The sequence below is a fragment of the Macrobrachium rosenbergii genome, chromosome 48 (assembly GCF_040412425.1).
Source record: "Macrobrachium rosenbergii isolate ZJJX-2024 chromosome 48, ASM4041242v1, whole genome shotgun sequence".
Classification (NCBI taxonomy): Eukaryota; Metazoa; Arthropoda; class Malacostraca; order Decapoda; family Palaemonidae; genus Macrobrachium; species Macrobrachium rosenbergii.
The window spans coordinates 77,257,720-77,277,719 of NC_089788.1; the positions used below are offsets into that span (position 1 = coordinate 77,257,720).

At 33.7% G+C, this 20,000-nt stretch overlaps 3 protein-coding genes and 2 long non-coding RNA genes across 12 annotated transcripts in view; 3 read left to right on the forward strand and 2 right to left on the reverse strand.

Moving 5' to 3' along the window:
* The window catches only part of LOC136831588 (four-domain proteases inhibitor-like), a 3,744-nt gene extending 2,733 nt beyond the window's left edge, over positions 1-1,011 (reverse strand). The window contains exons 1-2 of the mRNA XM_067092220.1: positions 877-1,011; positions 406-501 (exon numbers count right to left, since the gene is read on the reverse strand). Coding sequence (XP_066948321.1) covers positions 406-481 — 76 coding nt within the window. The 5' untranslated portion in view covers positions 482-501; positions 877-1,011. The remainder of the gene's footprint in view (positions 1-405; positions 502-876) is intronic.
* The window catches only part of LOC136831608 (uncharacterized), a 149,692-nt gene that overhangs the window by 37,582 nt on the left and 92,110 nt on the right, over positions 1-20,000 (forward strand). The window lies entirely within an intron of this gene.
* Positions 4,790-20,000, reverse strand: part of LOC136831587 (serine protease inhibitor Kazal-type 2-like) — a 17,441-nt gene continuing 2,230 nt past the window's right edge. The window contains exons 1-6 of one of the 8 annotated variants that reach the window (XR_010850935.1): positions 12,616-12,752; positions 12,100-12,193; positions 11,339-11,497; positions 8,109-8,208; positions 6,529-6,690; positions 4,790-4,943 (exon numbers count right to left, since the gene is read on the reverse strand). Coding sequence is in view for 5 of the 8 variants with exons in the window: in XM_067092214.1 (XP_066948315.1) it covers positions 7,328-7,346; positions 8,109-8,208; positions 11,339-11,497; positions 12,100-12,193; positions 12,616-12,654 (411 nt within the window). In the remaining 3 variants the exon portion in view is untranslated. Of the gene's footprint in view, positions 4,944-6,528; positions 6,691-6,886; positions 7,347-8,108; positions 8,209-10,460; positions 10,527-11,338; positions 11,498-12,099; positions 12,194-12,615; positions 13,724-20,000 lie in introns of those variants that run through there. The other 7 variants (XR_010850936.1, XM_067092215.1, XM_067092214.1 and 4 more) reach the window with 7 other exon arrangements.
* LOC136831592 (turripeptide Pal9.2-like) overlaps positions 8,706-20,000 on the forward strand; it is a 42,464-nt gene continuing 31,169 nt past the window's right edge. Inside the window, exon 1 of the mRNA XM_067092225.1 lies at positions 8,706-8,759. Within this exon, the coding sequence (XP_066948326.1) occupies positions 8,721-8,759 (39 nt within the window). The 5' untranslated portion in view covers positions 8,706-8,720. The remainder of the gene's footprint in view (positions 8,760-20,000) is intronic.
* LOC136831607 (uncharacterized) lies at positions 13,856-16,536 on the forward strand. The gene is made up of 3 exons (XR_010850939.1): positions 13,856-14,009; positions 14,433-14,529; positions 15,267-16,536. It is a non-coding gene; the product is annotated as an uncharacterized lncRNA (long non-coding RNA).

Consider the following 20,000-nt stretch of genomic DNA (forward strand, 5'->3'; position numbering starts at 1 on the left):
ATCGTTGATATTGGAATAAGTAACCAAGCATATACATGTTTGTAAAATTAAAATTACCTGTATTTTTCTTTTTCAGGGACAACTGAGAAACCTGGAGTTATACTAAATGGCTGAAAAATATTTAGCATAAATTCTATAGTTCAAGGTAAGAAAAATGACTTCACTTATGATTCTCATGCCTTCTAAAAAATACTCTCAAGGAAGTAATCTGAAAAAAGACTGAGTTGGTAGATTAGTGGAGCAATTCCTTCTCATTAACATAATAATGTTCATAATTGCCCCCTTATTTTTATTTTTATTTCACAAAAGGCAAATGATTTATAGGGTCTACAAACTTCTCTACAACAGCTGTTTGGCTCTGACGGAAATTCGCAACAGAAACTTGTCTTGGCTATATAAACTCACATCCTAGGTACCGCGAATTTCCAAGTTCCACTCCAAAAATGACGAAGATGACAATCACAGCCAGTGAGATTCTCATGTTGCCCAGTCGAAGTATACCTGGTTGTAGATCAGAAGCACAAATTATTAGTCTATATTAGAACTGATTCAGTGGATTTTGTGGTTTGTCAGTTTTTTTTTAAGTTTTCCTTTAAGTGCATTTAATTCGATTTTATATTAAATGTAAACAAGAATAAGTAAGATTGTCAGGTTTTCAAGGTTATGGTAAGCCATATAAATATCTATATATCATATTAAAAATATATTCATTTCATCTGCTAGGAATCTTTAAGCCTCAAGCATCTTGATAAACATTTGTTTATACTAGTTCAGAGAGATTCCTATATAAAACCTTCAAGATATTATGCTATATGCACAGTATCTCTCCTCACTGACAGTGTAGTCAGTCTGAACTGCAGTGTTAATCATACTGACCTGTTTTACCAGAGACGCAGAACGAACAGGCTAAGAACACCAAGACTTCTAAGAGGGCTCCAGAGATCTCAGGTAATATAAATCAGCCATAGTTACCAGATAGTGATATTTTTTGTCTTCGTGTTCATGCCATCGACTTTTGATTCCAAGAATTGTTTTGCAAACAATATTAAAATTATCCTTCAGATCTCTATCTCTCTCCCTCTCATTATTTGGGAGCTGGGGGCGGTGGTGGTGGCCAAAACTGTTGTCTAGAATAGCTGTGACTACGGTAGGATGCTACTGGTCCTCGTTAATTGTAACGAATTGTGTTCTTATGAGGGATCACGCTCGGATATATCTTGTTATCCCTATTAGAATTTCAGTATGCATTGCTAGGCAGTGAATCATCAGGACTTTATGCAGGAAACTTTACAAGAATATTGATGGTGTCCAGTTTTCTTTGGTACTGGAGGAAAAAAAATCATCAATTAGGCAAATAATTCATTACGAAGTTTAAAGTATTGCCATATATACGAAACATTTTTAAATGATAAATCATCACGACTTTCTGCAGGAAACCTTACAAGAATATTAATGGTGTCCAGTTTTCTTTGGTATTGGAGGAAAAAAAATATCACCAATTAGGAAAATAATTCATTACGAAGTTAAAAATACTGCCATGCATAGGAAACAATACGTTTTTAAATACTGAACCATCACGATTTATGCCCGGAAACCTTGCAAGAATATCAATGATGCTCAGTTTTCTTTGATACTGGAGAAAAAAAATATCAGTTAGGCAAATAATTCACTACGAAGTTTAAAATATTGCAACACACAGGAGACAATGCATTGCTAAGCAGTGAATCATCACGATTTTATGCAGGAAACTTTACAAGAATATTGATGATGTCCAATTTTCTCTGATACTGGAGAAAAAAAAATATCAATTAGGCAAATAATTCATTACGAAGTTTAAAATACTGCCATATATACGAAACAATATATTTTAAAATAATGAATCATCCCGACTTATTCAGGAATCCTTACAAGAATATTGATGATTTCCAATTTTCTCTGATACTTAAGAAAAAAATCATCAATTAGGCGAATAATTCATTACAAGGTTTAAAATATTGATATACTTAGGAAACTCGATTGTGAAATAGAATGACACATCTTTGTGTCATCAAAAGATTCATGTAACTTAATTTTAATCACGTGCTAATTTTTTCATGCATGTCTGTGTTTGTACTAATCTAAATATCCTGATTAATTTTGTTACCATCATTCTCCATATAATTACTGTCATTGCCATTATTATGAATTCTATTTTTTCTCCTTCTTCAGTAGCTGTGTAAATACTGCCAATTATTATTTTTATCATGTTATCTAATGTATCTAGATTGTTTGTATTGTATTTGTATATTCCATGCATATGGCCCTGAGCTGCAATAAAGGATATTATTATTATTATTATTATTATTATTATTATTATTATTATTATTATTATTATTATTATTATTATTATTATTATTGTGTAATCCTGTTCCATACATTTTTCGTATCTATATTTACATATTTCTTCATTTATTTGATTATCAGTTTGATATTCTCAAAAGGCCAGACTGGAAAACCCTCTATTTTTTTTATAATGGAATCACACTGACTGCAAATCACACTGTAATGACATTGAGGGAAAAATGACTGACTACTAAATTCTGGATTTTTTTCTGATTTTATGGATTTCATATTTTAATATTAATATATATATATATATATATATATATATATATATACATATATATATATATATATATATATATATATATATATATTATATATATACATATATATATATATATATATATATATATATATATATATATATATATATATATATATATATATATATATATATGTATATATATATATATATATATATATATATATATATATATATATATATATATATATATATATATATATATATATATATATATATATATAAATATATATATATATATATATATGTATATATATATATATATATATATATATATATATATATATATATATATATATATATATATATATATATTGTATATACATAATCCATCATTCAAGGTTAGCTCCTACAAGCACGATGAACAATTGAAGCCACTCCCTTTAAAACGAGAAATTCCTATATGTGGAGATATATTTTTCTCTAGGGCTTATTAATTCCTTCTTATATGGTGGTCATCACACCCCTTCTGAGTCTATACAATTAGTGATAAGTATTACTTGTTTCATACATAACTTGACATATGAGTTACCAATAATCAAACCTCATTACATTCATAACTGCCTTCGAAAAACAGTTATGTCTGGATGAAATGTCGTTTCATATCGTCTCATATAGAAAGTGAATCTGAACTTGCCTGGGTTACTTTCCCAAGAATAATTCTACATTAAATTTGAGCTGTACTGCTATCTGCGTTTTCATCGCTTATTTTTCCTCAGTGATTTTACCAAGGAATTATAATTTATTTACGGTTTATTATCTGTTTTTCTTCCTACATTTTCTTTGGCAAGGCTTCGTATTCGGATACTCCCAAGTGGTAGTTAAGTGAAGAAAAAAAATTATTCATTTCATGTCTTTTATTAAATCATTACATAAAAAAGGACTGAAAATCCATTACAACCCAATTTCAGTAATCACCAGGTTTCCTTGGTTTAAGTTTTTCCCCCTGAATCCATTCTATTAAGCCTATTTAACATAAGACATATTCTAATCAGTAAAAATATATATTTTGCATTAGAGTCACTTTTTACCTGTTCTGCAAAAACTTCATTAAGAGCATAAGATAGCATTGAAGACTAAAGTAGTACACGAATCAGTAACTTAATGCCTCATCAGATGTCAAAATAGATTACCTAATTCTTAACTGCAATTTATCAAGTAATTATTGATAGAGGCGGTCATCAGGCACTGTTGCGTAAAAACGTAGAATTCCTAGAGAAATATATTTCATAAATTTCAGATTTTGAAAAGGGAAAAAAATTCTTAAAAGCTTTCGAACGTTATTCTACTTCCAAAATATAAATTTGAACAGTATATTCTTTTTCAAAAATATTTAGAACATTAGTTACTCCATAAAGTATAGACTTATTATGAATATATTTGTTCACCAAAAGTCGAACCTCGAATGTAAGCATTTGTATTGAGAAAACAAGAAGCCTAATCAGTATTATATCCTTCATTTTAAACACAAGCAAATTCCATAAAGGTTTCCACAGGCTTTTGTTTCTAATTTGCGTGTGATCATTACTTAATAGGATTCATGAATGAACAACATCTGTTCATAATAAAAGATTTTTTAGGAAATTAGATTAAAAACAGAGTCAGGTTTTCACAATTTCAAGTTATATTTTCTTACAGCAGATTAATTTTACAATGATCTGATGAACTAGTGAAGTTATATTGTCCTCTAACAAATAATATATATATATATATATATATATATATATATATATATATATATATATATATATATATATATATATATATATATATATATATGTAATATTTTTATTTCATGCTGGAAGAAGTCTCCTTAGGCCTTGCCTCTTCTCATGCCTGGAAGCTGCACAGATCCGCTGGGCTAATAATCAGCTGAAAGAGAAAGATTATCGTTAATTGGCTGATTAAAGACATAACTCGGCGCAATGAAAGATCAGTTTCATGTCCAATGAAACCGGAGAGTTTCCCAAGTGATTTTACTGATCTATTTTCAGTCTTTCGGACAGGAAGATCAATGTGCTGATAAAAAGAGGGATCACAATTACATATTAGCATTATATTTTTATCTTATTCGAAAGTAAATTCCATACAGAAAGGTTTCCACAAGCGTTGTTTTTGTTTTCGTAGGATAAATGAATAATAGGGTTCAATAATGACCAATATTTATTCGTAATAAAAGATTTATTAGAAAATTTGATTGCAAACAAACACAGTTCTTCACATTTTTCTAGACATATTTTCGTACAGCGGACTAATTTTACATTCCTTTAAGCCGTGGGACTGCGTTGAGATTTTTCACCTTAATGGTGGAAGAGAAAAAGATTATCATTCATCACCTGACATAAGCCCCACTCGTTACAATGAGAGTGAAGTTTAATACTAATTCGAGCGTTTTATTTTTCACCTGCTATAAATGAAACAGAGGTTTTATTTTATCAAAGCTTACCAAGAGCATGAACCATTATCTATATTGGTAACAATCAAAGGAAGGCAGTCTTTTTTTTTTTTTTAATCAGTTGTCTGTAGTGAAGACTGCTCTAATCCAGCTCTCCTCTTTTGCATTTCAAGTAAGGTATAGCAAGTCAAGATAATGTTTCTTTTGTAATTGTGTTTGAGTGGCAGACAAATTCCTAAAGTAGACTTTTCATCTTTTTCCCCACTTTATAGTACAGAATGGCTACTTCTGCCCCTAACAAGCCAACACAGCACACTGTTCCTTATTTGTATAGTCATGTTTTTCCCCATTTTATGGTGTAGAATGGCTACTTCTACCCCTAACTAGCCAACACAAAACAGTGTGGCAGATTTCTTGACCCTAGGTTACCAGGAAACCACAATGAAACCTTCAGACTCCAGTGTCTCAGTAACAATCAGATAGAATGCAAATAAACAAATCGCCTTGCAAATATCTTACGACAAATCAGGCGTTCAGCATTAGAAGGGCCTGTTGCCCCAACTTTTGAAAATGGCGTTTTTCGCCTAATCAGCTTTAAAATAATCCCCCTTTTTCCCCAAAAAAGGGGGTGGTGTTGAACTATAATTTTTTATGCATACTACTCTATTCCTGGTCGCAAATACTTCATCTTATACAAAATTCAACTTTGTATCTTGAAAATTAGAGAAATTAGAGCAGGTTGAATTTCCAAAAGTTTGATGACTTAAAGAAATTAGAGCAGGTTGAATTTCCAAAACTTTGATGGCTGAAAGAAATTAGAGCAGGTTGAATTTCCAAAACTTTGATGGCTTAAAGAAATCAGAGCAGGTTGAATTTCCAAAACTTTAATGGCCTTAAAGAAATTACAGCAGGTTGAATTTCCAAAACTTTGATGACTTAAAGAAATTAGAGCAGGTTGAATTTCCAAAACTTTGATGGCCTAGAAATTATAGCAGGTGGAATTTCCAAAACTTTGGTGGCCTAAAGAAATTAGAGTAGGTTGAATTTCCAGAACTTTGATGGCTTAAAGAAATTAGAGCAGGTTGAATTTCCAAAACTTTGATGGCCTAAAGAAATTAGAGCAGGTTGAATTTCCAAAACTTTGATGGCCTAAAGAAATTAGAGTAGGTTGAATTTCCAAAACTTTGATGGCATAAGGAAATTAGAGCAGGTTGAATTTCCAAAACTTTGATGGCCAAAGAAATTAGAGCAAGTTGAATTTCCAAAACTTTGATGACTAAAAGAAATTACAGCAGGTTGAATTTTCAAAACTTTGATGGCCTAAAGAAATTACAGCAGGTTGAATTTCCAAAACTTTGATGGCTTAAAGAAATTAGAGCAGGTTGAATTTCCAGACCTTTTATGGCTTCAACTCAAAAACCTTTTTTTTTTTTTTTTTTTTTGGCAGAAGGCCCTTCTGATGCTGAACGCCTCAAATAATGTTTCTTACCTACTCACTTTCAACACTCCCCACTATGTGCAACTTCAAGGTCAGGGTCCTCGCAAGCAGCCAAGTTCAGTGCACAATCGTTGTCGTAAGTCTCTCCGTCTGTGCCACAGATTGGGAAATAAGCATGGTGACAATACACATCACAGTCACGACGATTTGAAGCTTCAAAAGGAAAAAGAATTATTATTATTATTATTATTATTATTATTATTATTATTATTATTATTATTATTATTATTATTATTATTATTATTATTATTATTATTATTATTATTATTATTGAGAAACAAATCCACAGTTATGGATATGTACATATGTTTAAAGATAAAGCTGTACAGCTTTATCTTTTAAATATATGTACATATACTGTACATAACAGTGGATTTGTTTCTCCATTTTCAGACTCATGCTACTATGAGTATTTATTATTATTATTATTATTATTATTATTATTATTATTATTATTATTATTATTATTATTATTATTATTATTATTATTATTATTATTATTATTATTATTATTCTTTAGATGAAACCTATTCATATGAAATAAGCCCACCAAAGATTGGCTTGGAATTCAAGCTCCCAAAGAATATTATGGAGTTCATTAGGAACAAGTAAGAGGAAGTAAAAGAAATGCATAAAGAAGAGATCCAACTTATTAGAAAAGGAAAAATAAATTAATAAATATATAAAAACGTACTAAAATACAAGGAGAATGGTATTAGGGTAGCAATGCATTGCAGCTTCTCTTGACCTTCCGAAGTTCCAATTGCACGACTTGTTCTGGGCAGGAACATCATATAAGTATTTGCTTCCTGAAGAAATACATTTTTTTTACCTACAAAGGATTCGTCTTTAAAACTAATATCATCTATATTTTTAGGCAAATTATGGTACAGTATAAGTTACAAGCATTGTTGCAAAATTCAGAATAAATCATTTTCTCTTTTCACAGAAAACTGTGATGTTTGGAATGATATTAGTTCAAGATTTTGAAGAAATAATTCTTAAACTGTTTTCATACATCATGAAAATTGCTCCGAAGAATTAATCTGAAAGCATGACTGACCAGGTGGATTATCAGGGAATTTTCTTATTACTGAATTAATCTTCATAATTGCTTCCTTATTTTCTTTTTATTTTATCTCCTGATTTTTATGTTTCTGTAAAGGAAACTATTGCATCGGCTTTGTCTGTCCGTTCGCACTTTTTCTGTCCACCCTCAGATCTTAAAAACTACTGATGCTAGAGGGATGCAAATAAATGTTTTTATCATCCACCCTCCATTCATCAAACATACCAAACTGCAGCCCTCTAGCCGCAGTAGTTTTTGTCTTATTTAAGATTAAATTTAGCCATAATCGTGCATTATAACCCAGACCACCGAAAGATAGACCTATTTTCGGTGGCCTTGATTATACGCTGTAGCGGCTGTACAGAAAACATTTTTTACTTGTTATTTTACTTTCTTTCACAAAAGACAAAGGATCATTAACAGGATCTACAAACTTCCCTGAAACACCCATTTGGCTCTAACTGATATTCATACTGGAAACAAGTCCCCGTTATCTACTTACATTCCAAGTCCCGTGCTTGTCCAAGTTCCAGTCCAAAAATGGAGAAGATGAAGATGACAGCCACGCCCATTAAGATTCTCATGTTGCTCAGTCAGAGTTCCTGGTTTTAGATCAGAAGCACAAATTAGAGAGTCTACTCAAACCGATTCATTGATTTGTACAGTTATTCATTTTCATTCTAATTCGGTTTGTGCAGAAACCTAGACTTCTTTTTATAAGTTTTCAAGTAAGTACATTTAATTCGCTGGAAAAACTTCTATTATATGTAAACACTCTTCTATTAAACATAAGCAGCAATACGGAAAATTATCAATTTGTCATGGTTAAGTAGGCAGTATAAGTATTTATATATATAATAACGAAAATTGTTCATTTGCTATGATTCCTTTAGTTTTTGCTGTCTAGATAAACGTCAATTTTGGGGGTTTTTTTACTAATACAGGGAGCTTTTCTTTATATAACCTTCCAGATATTGTTCCACAATCAATGAGTCTCATCTCACTGACAACAAAATCAATCTCAAATGCAATGCTAATCATACTGACCTTATTTTTTTTCTTTCAGAGACGCAAAGCGAACGGGGTAAAAACACCCAGTCTACTGACGAGGGATATGGCGATCACAGGCAATATAAATCAGCCAGAGTTACCAGTGAGTGATTTTAAGTACCTTCGTGTTGATGGCATCCACTTTTATTTCCAAATACTGTTTCGTTTACAATTTGATATCATACTTCAGTTCTCCTCTCATTATTGCATGGGTGGGGGGGGGAGGGTATTGGTGGTTTTTGGGTAGGGTAATGGAATGGCAAAGCACTGGGACCTATGAGGTCATTCAGCGCTGGAAAGGAAACTTGAGAGTAAGTTTGAAAGGTGTAACTAGAGGAAAACCTCAAAGCAGTTGCACTATGAATCAATTGTTAGGAGAAGGCTGAGGATAGCAAAAGGAAGGAAGATATGAATGGAGGTACAGTAAAATGAATGAAAGGGGCTGCAGCTAGGGGCCGAAGGGACGCTGCAAAGAGCCTTTAGTAATGACTACAGTGCACCCCATGAGGTGCAATGAAGGTACTACCCACCCGCGCCCCACCTCCTTATCCAGAATAGTTGTGACTCTAGCAGGATACTAGTCCTCGTTAATTGTAACGAATTGTCTGTTCTTATGAGGGAACACGCTCAGATGTCTGTTGCAGTTTTTTTTTATCTGGATTTGCACAAAGCAACGCGAATAAAAGCATTGGGTATTAACTCCCATAACCTTGGGAGAAGCACGAACTGTTTTGGACGTCGGAAATAAACAAGTTCGATTGAGTCACATTCCCTCGTGATGCGAAGAGGTCTGTCACGCTTTTTATGTCTCGATATTATGGCGTTGGAATACATGCGGGACCTTATTATACAGATTGAGAGAGAGAGAGATAGAGAGAGAGAGGAAAAGAGAGAGAGAGAGAAAGGAAAAGAAAGAGAAGAGAGAGAGAGAGGGAGAGAGAGGAAGGAAAAGAAAGAGAAGAGAAGAGAGAGAGAGAGAGAGAGAGAGAGAGAGAGAGAAGAGAGAAAGAGAAAGAAAGAGAGAGAGAGAACAGAGACAGTAGACAGAGAGAGAGAGAGAGAGAGAGAGAGAGAGAGAGAGAGAGAGAGAGGAAAAGAAAGTGAGAGAGTGACAGACACATACAGAGACAGAGAGAGAGAGAGAGAGAGAAAGAATGTCAATTATAATTTTTGCTAAGTAACATTCATCGTGCACTGTTGCATGGAAGAGTAAGCTTTCATAAAATTCTCAAAAGCTTTTGAATTTTTATTTTGCTTCTAAAAAGTGAATTTGAACAATACCCTTTTTTCAAAAGCTAATTTTGGACATTAGCTACCCCACAAAGTATAGGTTAATCAAGCAGATAACTGTTCACCAAAGTATGACCCTCGACAAAACATTTGTATTAAGAAAAAAATACATAATCAGTATTATATTTTTTATCTTAATAAAAAAATTATCTTCAACAAAAGTTAATTCCATAAACAGAGATTTCCGCAGGATTTTGTCTCTAATCTTCTTAGGGCAATTATTTAATAGGATTCACTAATGAATAATATCCATTCGTAACAAAAGATTTATTAGGAAATGTTATTCAAAACAGTTTCAGGGCTTCACATGATCAAATTATTTTGTTATGCAGTAAACCTATTATACAGTGTTCCAGTGAATGAATAAAATTACAGTGTCTTATAATAAATCATTGATTGATATAAATATATGTGTATGTATAAATGTATATATATATATATATATATATATATATATATATATATATATATATATATATATATATATATATATATATATATATATAAATCATACCTGAAGTTCTCTCCTTAATCCTTGTCATTTGGTAATTCAAACCGTTGGATTACTTTTGGGAGCCATCTTAGGGTGGAAGAGAAAAGATTATTATCATTAATCGCCTGACATAAGACATGGCTGGTTGCAATGCAAGAGAGGTTTTGCTTCTAACTTGCACATTTTATTATTCATCTGTTATAAACGAAGGAGAAATTACTTTCCAGAAGCTTATACTAAGAGCATTAACTACTGAGATTCTTTGTAACTACCAAAGACAGTCAGATCTTAGTTCCTTGTTGAATCATTTGGTCCTTTTAATGGCTGGTCTATTACAGTGTTGCAAATCAGAACAGTGTTTATTTTGTAGCTGTGTTTGAGTGTCAGATTGGTTTCTGAGGTAAGCTGCTCAACTTATTTTCGCCATTTTTAGGTTGCAACTGCAGCCAAGGAGCCAACTCAAAACAGTGCGCCGATTTCTAGACTATAGGTTACCAGGAAATGATAATTTAACCTTCAGATTATACATATTGCGAGTGAGAGAGAGAGAGAGAGAGAGAGAGAGAGAGACAGACAGACAGACAGACAGACAGAGAGACAGAGAATGTCAGTTTATAATCTTTGATAAATAATGTCTATCACGCAATGTTGCCTAAAGGACAAGCTTTGTAAAGCAACACCTTTTCATAAACTTCAAATTATGAAAACGGAAAAATTTCCCAAAAGCTTGTGAACTATATTCTGCTTCTTTGAACGGTGTTCTTTTTTCAAAAACTAAATTTGGACATTAGTTACCCCCACAAAGTACAGGATTATAGCCTTTTTTGCCAAAATAACCATGAAATGGACACGTAAACAAACTATCTCACTAATATCTCACGAAAGATAATGTCTCTCACCTTCTATTACACATCGACCAGGACGTTTGAATTTTAGAGAAGGGTCATCACAAATAGCCATGTCGAGTTCACACCGGCTGGAATACGTGTTCCCGTCGCTGGCGCAGACTGGAGAGTATTTTTTAGGGCAGGTCATACCACATTCTTCGTACTGGGGAACTTCACATGACAAGAAGGCAGGAATTATCTTTTAGGGATTGGCTTACGTGAAGGATATATTTTGTTGATTTTCAAAGGATTCTCGTGTCCTATAAAGACTGCTTTGAAGAATGTCATCTAAGAATAAGATTGGCTTGGTAGATTATCAGGGTAATTATCTCTTTATTGACTCAGTTTTCACAATTATTTTCCTTATTTTTATCTCTCTTTTATTTCTCAAAAGACAAATTACTTAGAGCAGTGGTTCTTAACCTGGGAGGCGCTTCCCCCTAGGGGGGCCTCAGCAATTTCCAGGGGCGGGGGGAGCCATAGGGAAGAATAAAAAATTCTCTATTTATATTCATTATTCTCTTAACATTCACCCACGCATTCAAGATCTAATAGCTAAGAAACTGTCAAATATCTCACTAATTCATTTTTCCTTAAATATGGGAGGTAATTTTACTCATAGATGCAAGAGGGATATGGAGGGAAGGACCAACTCTTAGAGGGGGCGTGGTAATAAAAAGGTTAAGAACCACTGAGCTAGAGGATCTCCAAACTTCTCTGGAATCGTTCTAATAGAAATTCGTTGCAGAAACGTGACTTTGTTATAAACTTACAATCTGGGTCCTCCGTATTTCCAAGTTCCGCTCCAAAAATGACGAAGATGATAGCCACAGCCAGTGAGATTCTCATTATGCTCAGTCGAAGTACCTGGTTTTAGATCAGAAGCATAAATTAAAGTCTATTAAAACTGGTTCATTGACTTTTTAAGTTAATGAATTTCATCCTAATTCATTTCAAGTGGAAAAGTCACTTTTTCTAACAAGTTTTCCTGTAAGTGCATTTATTTCGATGGTAAAATAGCTGAAAAATGTGAATACTTATATGAAAGATTGTCCGCATTTCATAGCTAAAGGAAGGAGTAAAAATGATTTTGTATGAGACTGAAAATATATTCTGTTCATTTGTTGAGAATCGTAAAGCTTTAATAAGCAGCTAGATAAACGTCATGTGAATTTCTACTGATACAGGAAACTTTCTTCAAAACATCTCCCAGATATTGTTTCATAATCAAAGTCTCTCTCCTCACGGACAACTTAATCAATCTGAATTGCAACGTTAGCCATACTGACCTTTATTTCAGAGATGCAAAACGAACAGGCCAAGAACATCAAGTCTACTGACGAAGATTCCAGCAATCTCAGGTAATATAAATCAGACGTAGTTACCAGATAGTGATATTATTCGCCTTAGAGTTGATAGCATCGATTCTCACGTCCAAGAATTGTTTTGCTTGTAGTGTAAAATAATTTTTCAGTTCTTCTCCTCTCATTATTTCGGAGGTGGGGGCGATGGGGTGGTGGGGTTTGGTAGTTTGTGGGTAGTGTAAGACCACCTGCCTCTGCTATGATGGATCACGCTCAGATGAGAGAGAGAGAGAGAGAGAGAGAGAGAGAGAGAGAGAGAGAGAGAGAGAGAGAGAGAGAGATAGCATTCGCTTGCTTAGGTCATGGCCTTAATTAACTTAGGATATCACTTCCTAGGTCTCACCTTCCACCAAACAGACCTGTGCCTATAGGTGCCCAGGGGACTTTTTAATTAAGGAAATTGCAATTATCACCAGAGAGATTTTACTCTCGAGACGGGCCGAGATTCCTCTGACGAAGGTTTTATTGCCGTCTTATTAATTTTTCTGCTGTAATCAGGACACGTCCCATATCTGAAATCAAATTACTCATGTTGTTGGATTTTCGCTCTGCATAATCGATTTCAGATTAATACACAAATCGGCACACTGTAAAACTCAGTATCATAAAACCTTTAAAGTACAAAGGTATGTCATCCCATTTCCCAATCCGGTTTCCTCGGTACTGCAGTGTTTCAAATTTCGTATCGAAATGTTTACCTGATTGGTCATTTTAATCATTTTCATTTTCCTCCAGTATTAACGAAGATTGGGCATCATTAAATATTCCTGGTTCCTACATATCCTATCTCCTTTTACTTGAATGATAGAATGTGTCATTAAATATTGATCTTCCTCCAGTATCAGTGAATATTTGGGAAAATCATTCAATATTCTTGTAACGTACAAAGCATTTCTCGTAATTATTCACTATTTGACAATGCATAGCTGAATTCCGAATTTTAAGATTCTATTAGAAACAACAAGAGAATTTTGAACGTGATTCCTCATAAGAACACAATCTGTTGGAATTAACGAGGACAGTAGTTGCACCCTGCTATAGTCACAACTATTCTGGATAACAGAGGTAGGTGGCCCTACACTACCCACCAACCCGCCCATCCCCGCCCACGAATTAATGGGAGAGAAGAAGGACTGAAGGATGATTTTATACTGTAAGGAACACAATTCTTGGACATGAGTGTCGATGCCATCAACACGAAGGCAAATAATAGCACTATCTGGTAACTATGGCTGATTTATATTGCCTGTGATCGCCATATCTCTCGTCAGTAGACTTGGTGTTCTTACCCGCTTCGTGTTGCGCCTCTGAACAAAAAGGTTAGTATGATTAACACTGCATTTCAGATGGATTACGTTGATTATAAAACATTATCTTCAAGATTTAACTAAGTACTCTGTATTACTAGAAACCTACAACGCGTTTATCTATGTGTTTCCAGGTAAAAGATTCATTGCAAATGAACGGAATATATTTGTATACTTATGTAAGAATACTTTTATTGCATTCCGTAGCCAAGAAAAACTGCCAATCTTACATATTGTTGTTTACATTTAATAGAAGTGTGTTTACATTCAACAAGAGGTTTCCATCGAATTATATGTACTTAAAGGAACACTTACTGCAAAAACATAAAAGTTGCGTCTCCTGGTGAAATGAATCAGGATGAAACTTATACACCGTAAAAGCTAACGAATCAGTTTTAATAGACTACAAATTCTGCTTCTGATCTGAAAAACCAGGTACTTCGACTGAGCAGCATGAGAATCTCACTGGCGGTGGTGGCGTTCATCTTCGCCATTTTTGGAGTGGAACTTGGACATTTGAGGTACTTAGATGGTAGGTATATGGCAAAGACGATTTTCCAGTGTGAATTTCTATTAGAACGAAACGGCTGTTCCGGAGAAGTTTGCAGATCCTACAGGTCATTTGTCTTTTACGAAATAAAATTAAATAAGAATAGCGAAGTAAAATAATATCAAGATAAGGAAACAATAATGAAGATTAAGTTAATGAGAATTCAGAATGAATTTCCTTAATAGTCCACAAAGTCAGGCTTACTTTCAGATTACATTCTTCAGAGTGATCTTTATAAGACATTATTATTATTATTATTATTATTATTATTATTATTATTATTATTATTATTATTATTATTATTATTATTATTATTATTATTGCGTATATAAAAATATATTTTGCTTTAATTATTCATAGGCATCTCGCACCCCATAGGAACCGGCTTCCCCTAAGGGATGCGAGCACCCCTGCTTAAGAACCACTGAACTGGTGTATTTTATGCTAAATGTTTGTCAGCTATTCAATATAATTTCAAACAGAAACATCACAGTTATTCCTAAAAAAGAAGAAATACAACAAGTTTTGAATTTTACAAAAATTTATATGCATAGTTATTTTCATCACTCAAGTTCCAGTCTACCAAATTTTCTAATATAATTGAGCCAAAAACAGGTGATATTAGTATCACAGAGTCCTTTGAAAGACAACAAAATATATGTTTTTACATACGCAAAGCCTTAAAAGCTAATTCCTACCTTTTTTTTATTTATTTGCAGCCGTCCAGTTTGGAAAATGTGAAAGGCCCTGTCCTAGACTATATTCCCCAGTCTGTGCCAGCAACGGGAAAATGTATATTAACTATTGTGAACTCGGAATAGCTGCTTGCAAGGACCCTTCCATAAAAAGCACACCTGATGGCTGGTGTAGGAAGTGAGAGACTTTATTTTTCGTGAGATTTTTGTGATGTAGTTTGTTTAATAGTATTCCATTTGATTATTACCGAGGCACATCAGTCTGGAGGTTTCTTTATCATCTCCTGGTAACCCAATATTGAAAAAAATTGCCATGCTGTTTATTTGATAACTGGTCCTATTTCATTAGTTGTTGTAAACCTTAAAATACGGAAAAGTAGTTGAAGAGTGTACTATTGAAACCTGCATGTCACTTAAACACAGCCACTATAGAAACGTTGTACTGATTTGCAACACTTTGTTGAACTATACATGAGGGATGTTAATAGAGCAGTTACACTAGAGCGGTGCACTGTAGGCATTACTTAAGGTTCTTTCCAGCATGCCTTCCTTAGGCCCCTAGCTGCAACCCCTTTCGTTCCTTTTACTGTACCTCCTCTCATATTCTCTTTCTTCCATCTTACTTTCCCCAACCCTCTCCTAACAATTGATTCATTGTGCAACTGCTTTGAGGTTTTCCTCCTGTTACACCTTTCAGACCTTTGCCTGTCAATTTCCGTTGCAGCACTGAATGACGTCATAGGTCCCAGTGCTTGGCCTTTGGCCTAAATTCTATATTCAGTTTAATTCAACTGAGGACAAAGGATTCAAAATGAACCAAGACGCTGACTATGATATGAAATATGGCTATAGAAATGTTCATTTCTCATAGTGGCTAACATTAATAAACTGGTTTGTGCTTGGTAAGCTTTGGAAAATCATTCCTATTCCACTGAAATCAGTTGCCAGATAAAACACATAAATTAAAAGTAAGACTTTTCTTCCAATGTAACGAGAAATGTCTTATATCAGGTGATAAGTGATAATCTTTTCTCTTCCACCTCAAGAAATAGATTCCTGGACAGGTCTGCTAATTTCAAATTGAAAGGCAAGGCTTCAGAAGAAATCTTCGGGCATGAAATAATATATATACATATGTATACATATGTACGTATGTATGTATGTATGTGTATATATATATACACCTTATTAATCAATGGTTTGTTATGAGACAATGCAACTTTATTGATTCACTAGATCATTCTAAAATGGGTCTGTTGTACGAAAATATAACTTGGAAATGTGAGGACCTGAATCTGTTTTTAATCAAATTTCCTAGTAACCTTTTATCATGAATATATACTATATATGTGTGTGTGTATTTTTTAAAATTATATACATACAATATATATATATATATATATATATATATATATATATATATATATATATATATATATTTAGACAGCAAAAGTATCTCACACCCTACCCATCACGAGTATCAATCATAAATATCTCCATATAGGAAACACTACATCCAGTGCTCTAAAGCATATCGCAAATAATTTCATTCTGGCTGCAATAAAGGTCTAGTCTGTAATCATAACCCTCAGATGGAAGGCTTTAAATAAACAGATAAATGCACTGTGGTGACAGCTCTTCTATTTACGTCTTTCAGTTGGTCTTTTATCATCCCTTAGTCCTTATCAATTGTTTCTTTCTATATACGTCTCGTCCAATAGTTTTTTTTTCAGTGACTTCCCATCCGTAAAGTTTAACTGTAGTGTGAACTTTTCTTATTTTCTTAGTAACATTTCCTATTCAAGTCTCCTGCAAGATAAGAGGTGGAACTACAGAACAGCTTTTCCTACAGTATTTTAGTTGCTCATCAAGAAGTTACAGTTATTTTTTGCAGTTCGACTGTAATTAACACGTAATTAACCTCAGAACTGATATGTTTTTGTATGCTGGCCATCCTGGAATGCAATCGCGCATGCGCAGTGTTATCGGGGAGCTTTTGGTAAAAAGTGGAGTTTCCTTCACAGGGAGCGCCCAGGGGGCGCCTAAGTGACACGGCCTACTAGGTTAGGTTAGGTTAGGGTAGGTTATATTAGTATAGTTCCTTTTACAATAGGTTTCCTTAGCCAATCCCTTCTTGAACATATGGCTCCCATGTGCCTTACGCATGCGCGGAACCATTCCAAAACAACATGACTCTCCGATCTTTCTCCCAACGATTTCCCCCCCCCAAAAAAAAAACATGTTCCCAAAGGGTCCCCAGCCATGTTGGATAGAGAGATATGAGGTTAATAATAATTGACCGACAATAAACACAACCACCTTCTTCATCAGCAACACTAAAAGTATAGGAAAAATAAATTTCCAAGGCAATAGTTCGTGCGGAGCTCTTCTGCAGTTTTACCTAATAAGAATCTTTTATTCAAACTGATTGTCAACTTTCATTAAATAAATATCTATCTTCAAAAACTAAATGTATGAAAGACTTTTCCTAGAAGCTTGGACACAATGAAAACAAGAATAAAATAGGGAGAGAGAGAGAGAGATAAAAGAGAGAGAGAGAGAGAGAGGTGTAGCATTAGCATATAAATGAGAGACGAACGCATTTAACATTACCAAATGAAAGAGAAAGTAAGAACGCAGATATTTTTAACATCACGAAATTCAAATATGCAAATTAGAGAGGTGTTTGCATGAAGTGTGCTTGCATTGCATTAATTTGCATGTAAATAACGTGCTACTATCATCAAAGCGAGCTAAAAAAAAAAACTATATGAGAAGTACTACTATTTTTGGACATTTTGTTCTCTACAGAATACGTAATTGAACAGGGTAGAAATTCCCATAGTCTGACGTAGTTACTCTGTTGGCGTTGACTATAAATTGAACTATGTCTTAGTCGAAATGAGCCTGCTTTGAATCGTTCGAGGACACAAGTCAAGAAAGCTAGTTTCATTTATTTTCCGGGAAATCGTAACCTCATGCCTCGCTAATGGGTTTCCCAAGTGTCACTGAAAAGATTCATAAAAGCATTATAAAAAAAACGAAGATTTGTATTTCTCGTTCTGGATAAAACCACTAGCATCCTTCTCGTCTCTAACCATCTGAAAAACACCTGTCTTTTCAAAAAGATTTATTGGGCTCTGCTTAAGAATAAAAAGGTTTTTCTCTCGGGTGAAAAGATACAGCCATTAACCTCATGCCCAATCCATTGCGCCTTGTCGTAACTTGCACTCTTCTGATACATCAGCGAGGCAGTGAAATCTTCCTGTCAGACCACCAGATTAAAAACGCTTTTTCAGCATTAGGGGTGCAATAATTTGGGCATACATTTTGGTGAAATAATATTATTATTATTATTATTATTATTATTATTATTATTATTATTGTATTATTATTATTATTATTATTATTATTTATTATTATTATTATTATTATTATTATTCTGAAGATGAAACCTTTTCTTATGGAACAAGCCCACCAAAGGGGCCACTGACTTGAAATTCAAGTTTCCAAAGAATATTATGGTGTTCATTAGGAAGAAGTAAGAGGAGGTAAAGGGAAATACAGAAAGAAGAGATCCCACTTATTAAAAAAGAAAAAATAAATTAATAAATTAACAAACTGATAAAAATGTATTAAAATACAAGGAGGATAGTACTTAGGGTAGTAATGCATGGCACATTGTCTCGAACGTCTGAAGTTCCTGTTGTAAAACTGAAGCTATCAGTGAAAATATGAATTCAATTAAGGTACTGCTGTTCAGGTATGCAAATGTATAAATTCAATCATTAATGTGTACAGGTGACTCTGATCATAACTTACAAAGATACTTTTAACTAGAAGACTATGACTGCTTCCATATCAATTAAATCAGCCTGCTGCTATTCCTTTGGAAACTGAATGCTTAATTAGTCTTGCTGTACGGTCAATTAGCGAGAACATACTGCTTAATAAGCGTCATTTTACATGGAAAATTGCTTTTAGAATGCAATTAGCCTGCCCATCATCGAATTACAATACGTAGAGAATAGAAACTTGGATTTGTTGTCATTATTTCGAAGGCTCATTCACTAAAAAATAATTATCACAAACTGCGTGGTTGTCAATGTAGCAATTACTACATTATTTTATTTTACCTTTTGATTTTCTGTTAGAAACAGGAGATATACTTTGCAGCTATTGAAATGAAACAAGAGAAGTTGATCCCCTAATTATAAATGAAGGTGGAGATTAGTATATTTCAGTTGCTTTTATTGGTTTCTCCAACACATTTGTCATTCAGTTTGTTTAGCTGAGAGAGAGAGAGAGAGAGAGAGAGAGAGAGAGAGAGAGAGAGAGAGAGAGAGAGAGAGAGAGAGAGAGAGAGATTCAGAAACCCTCCCACTTGAGAGAAAATAAAATTATATACAGACAGACAGACAGACAGACAATAAAATAAAATTAACACATATTCGAACGTTTGTCATTCAGTTTTTAAGCTGAGAGAGAGAGAGAGAGAGAGAGAGAGAGAGAGAGAGAGAGAGAGAGAGAGAGAGAGTCGTCCAAAACCCTCCCACTTAAGAGAAAATAAAATTACATATATACAAATTCGAGCAATGGTCATTCAGATTGTGAGCTGAGAGAGAGAGAGAGAGAGAGAGAGAGAGAGAGAGAGAGAGAGAGAGAGAGAGAGAGAGAGAGAGATTAAAAATCCCTCCCACTTGAGAGAAAATCAAATGATATATATACAAATTCGCCCTCAGCCATCAACCCTCTTTA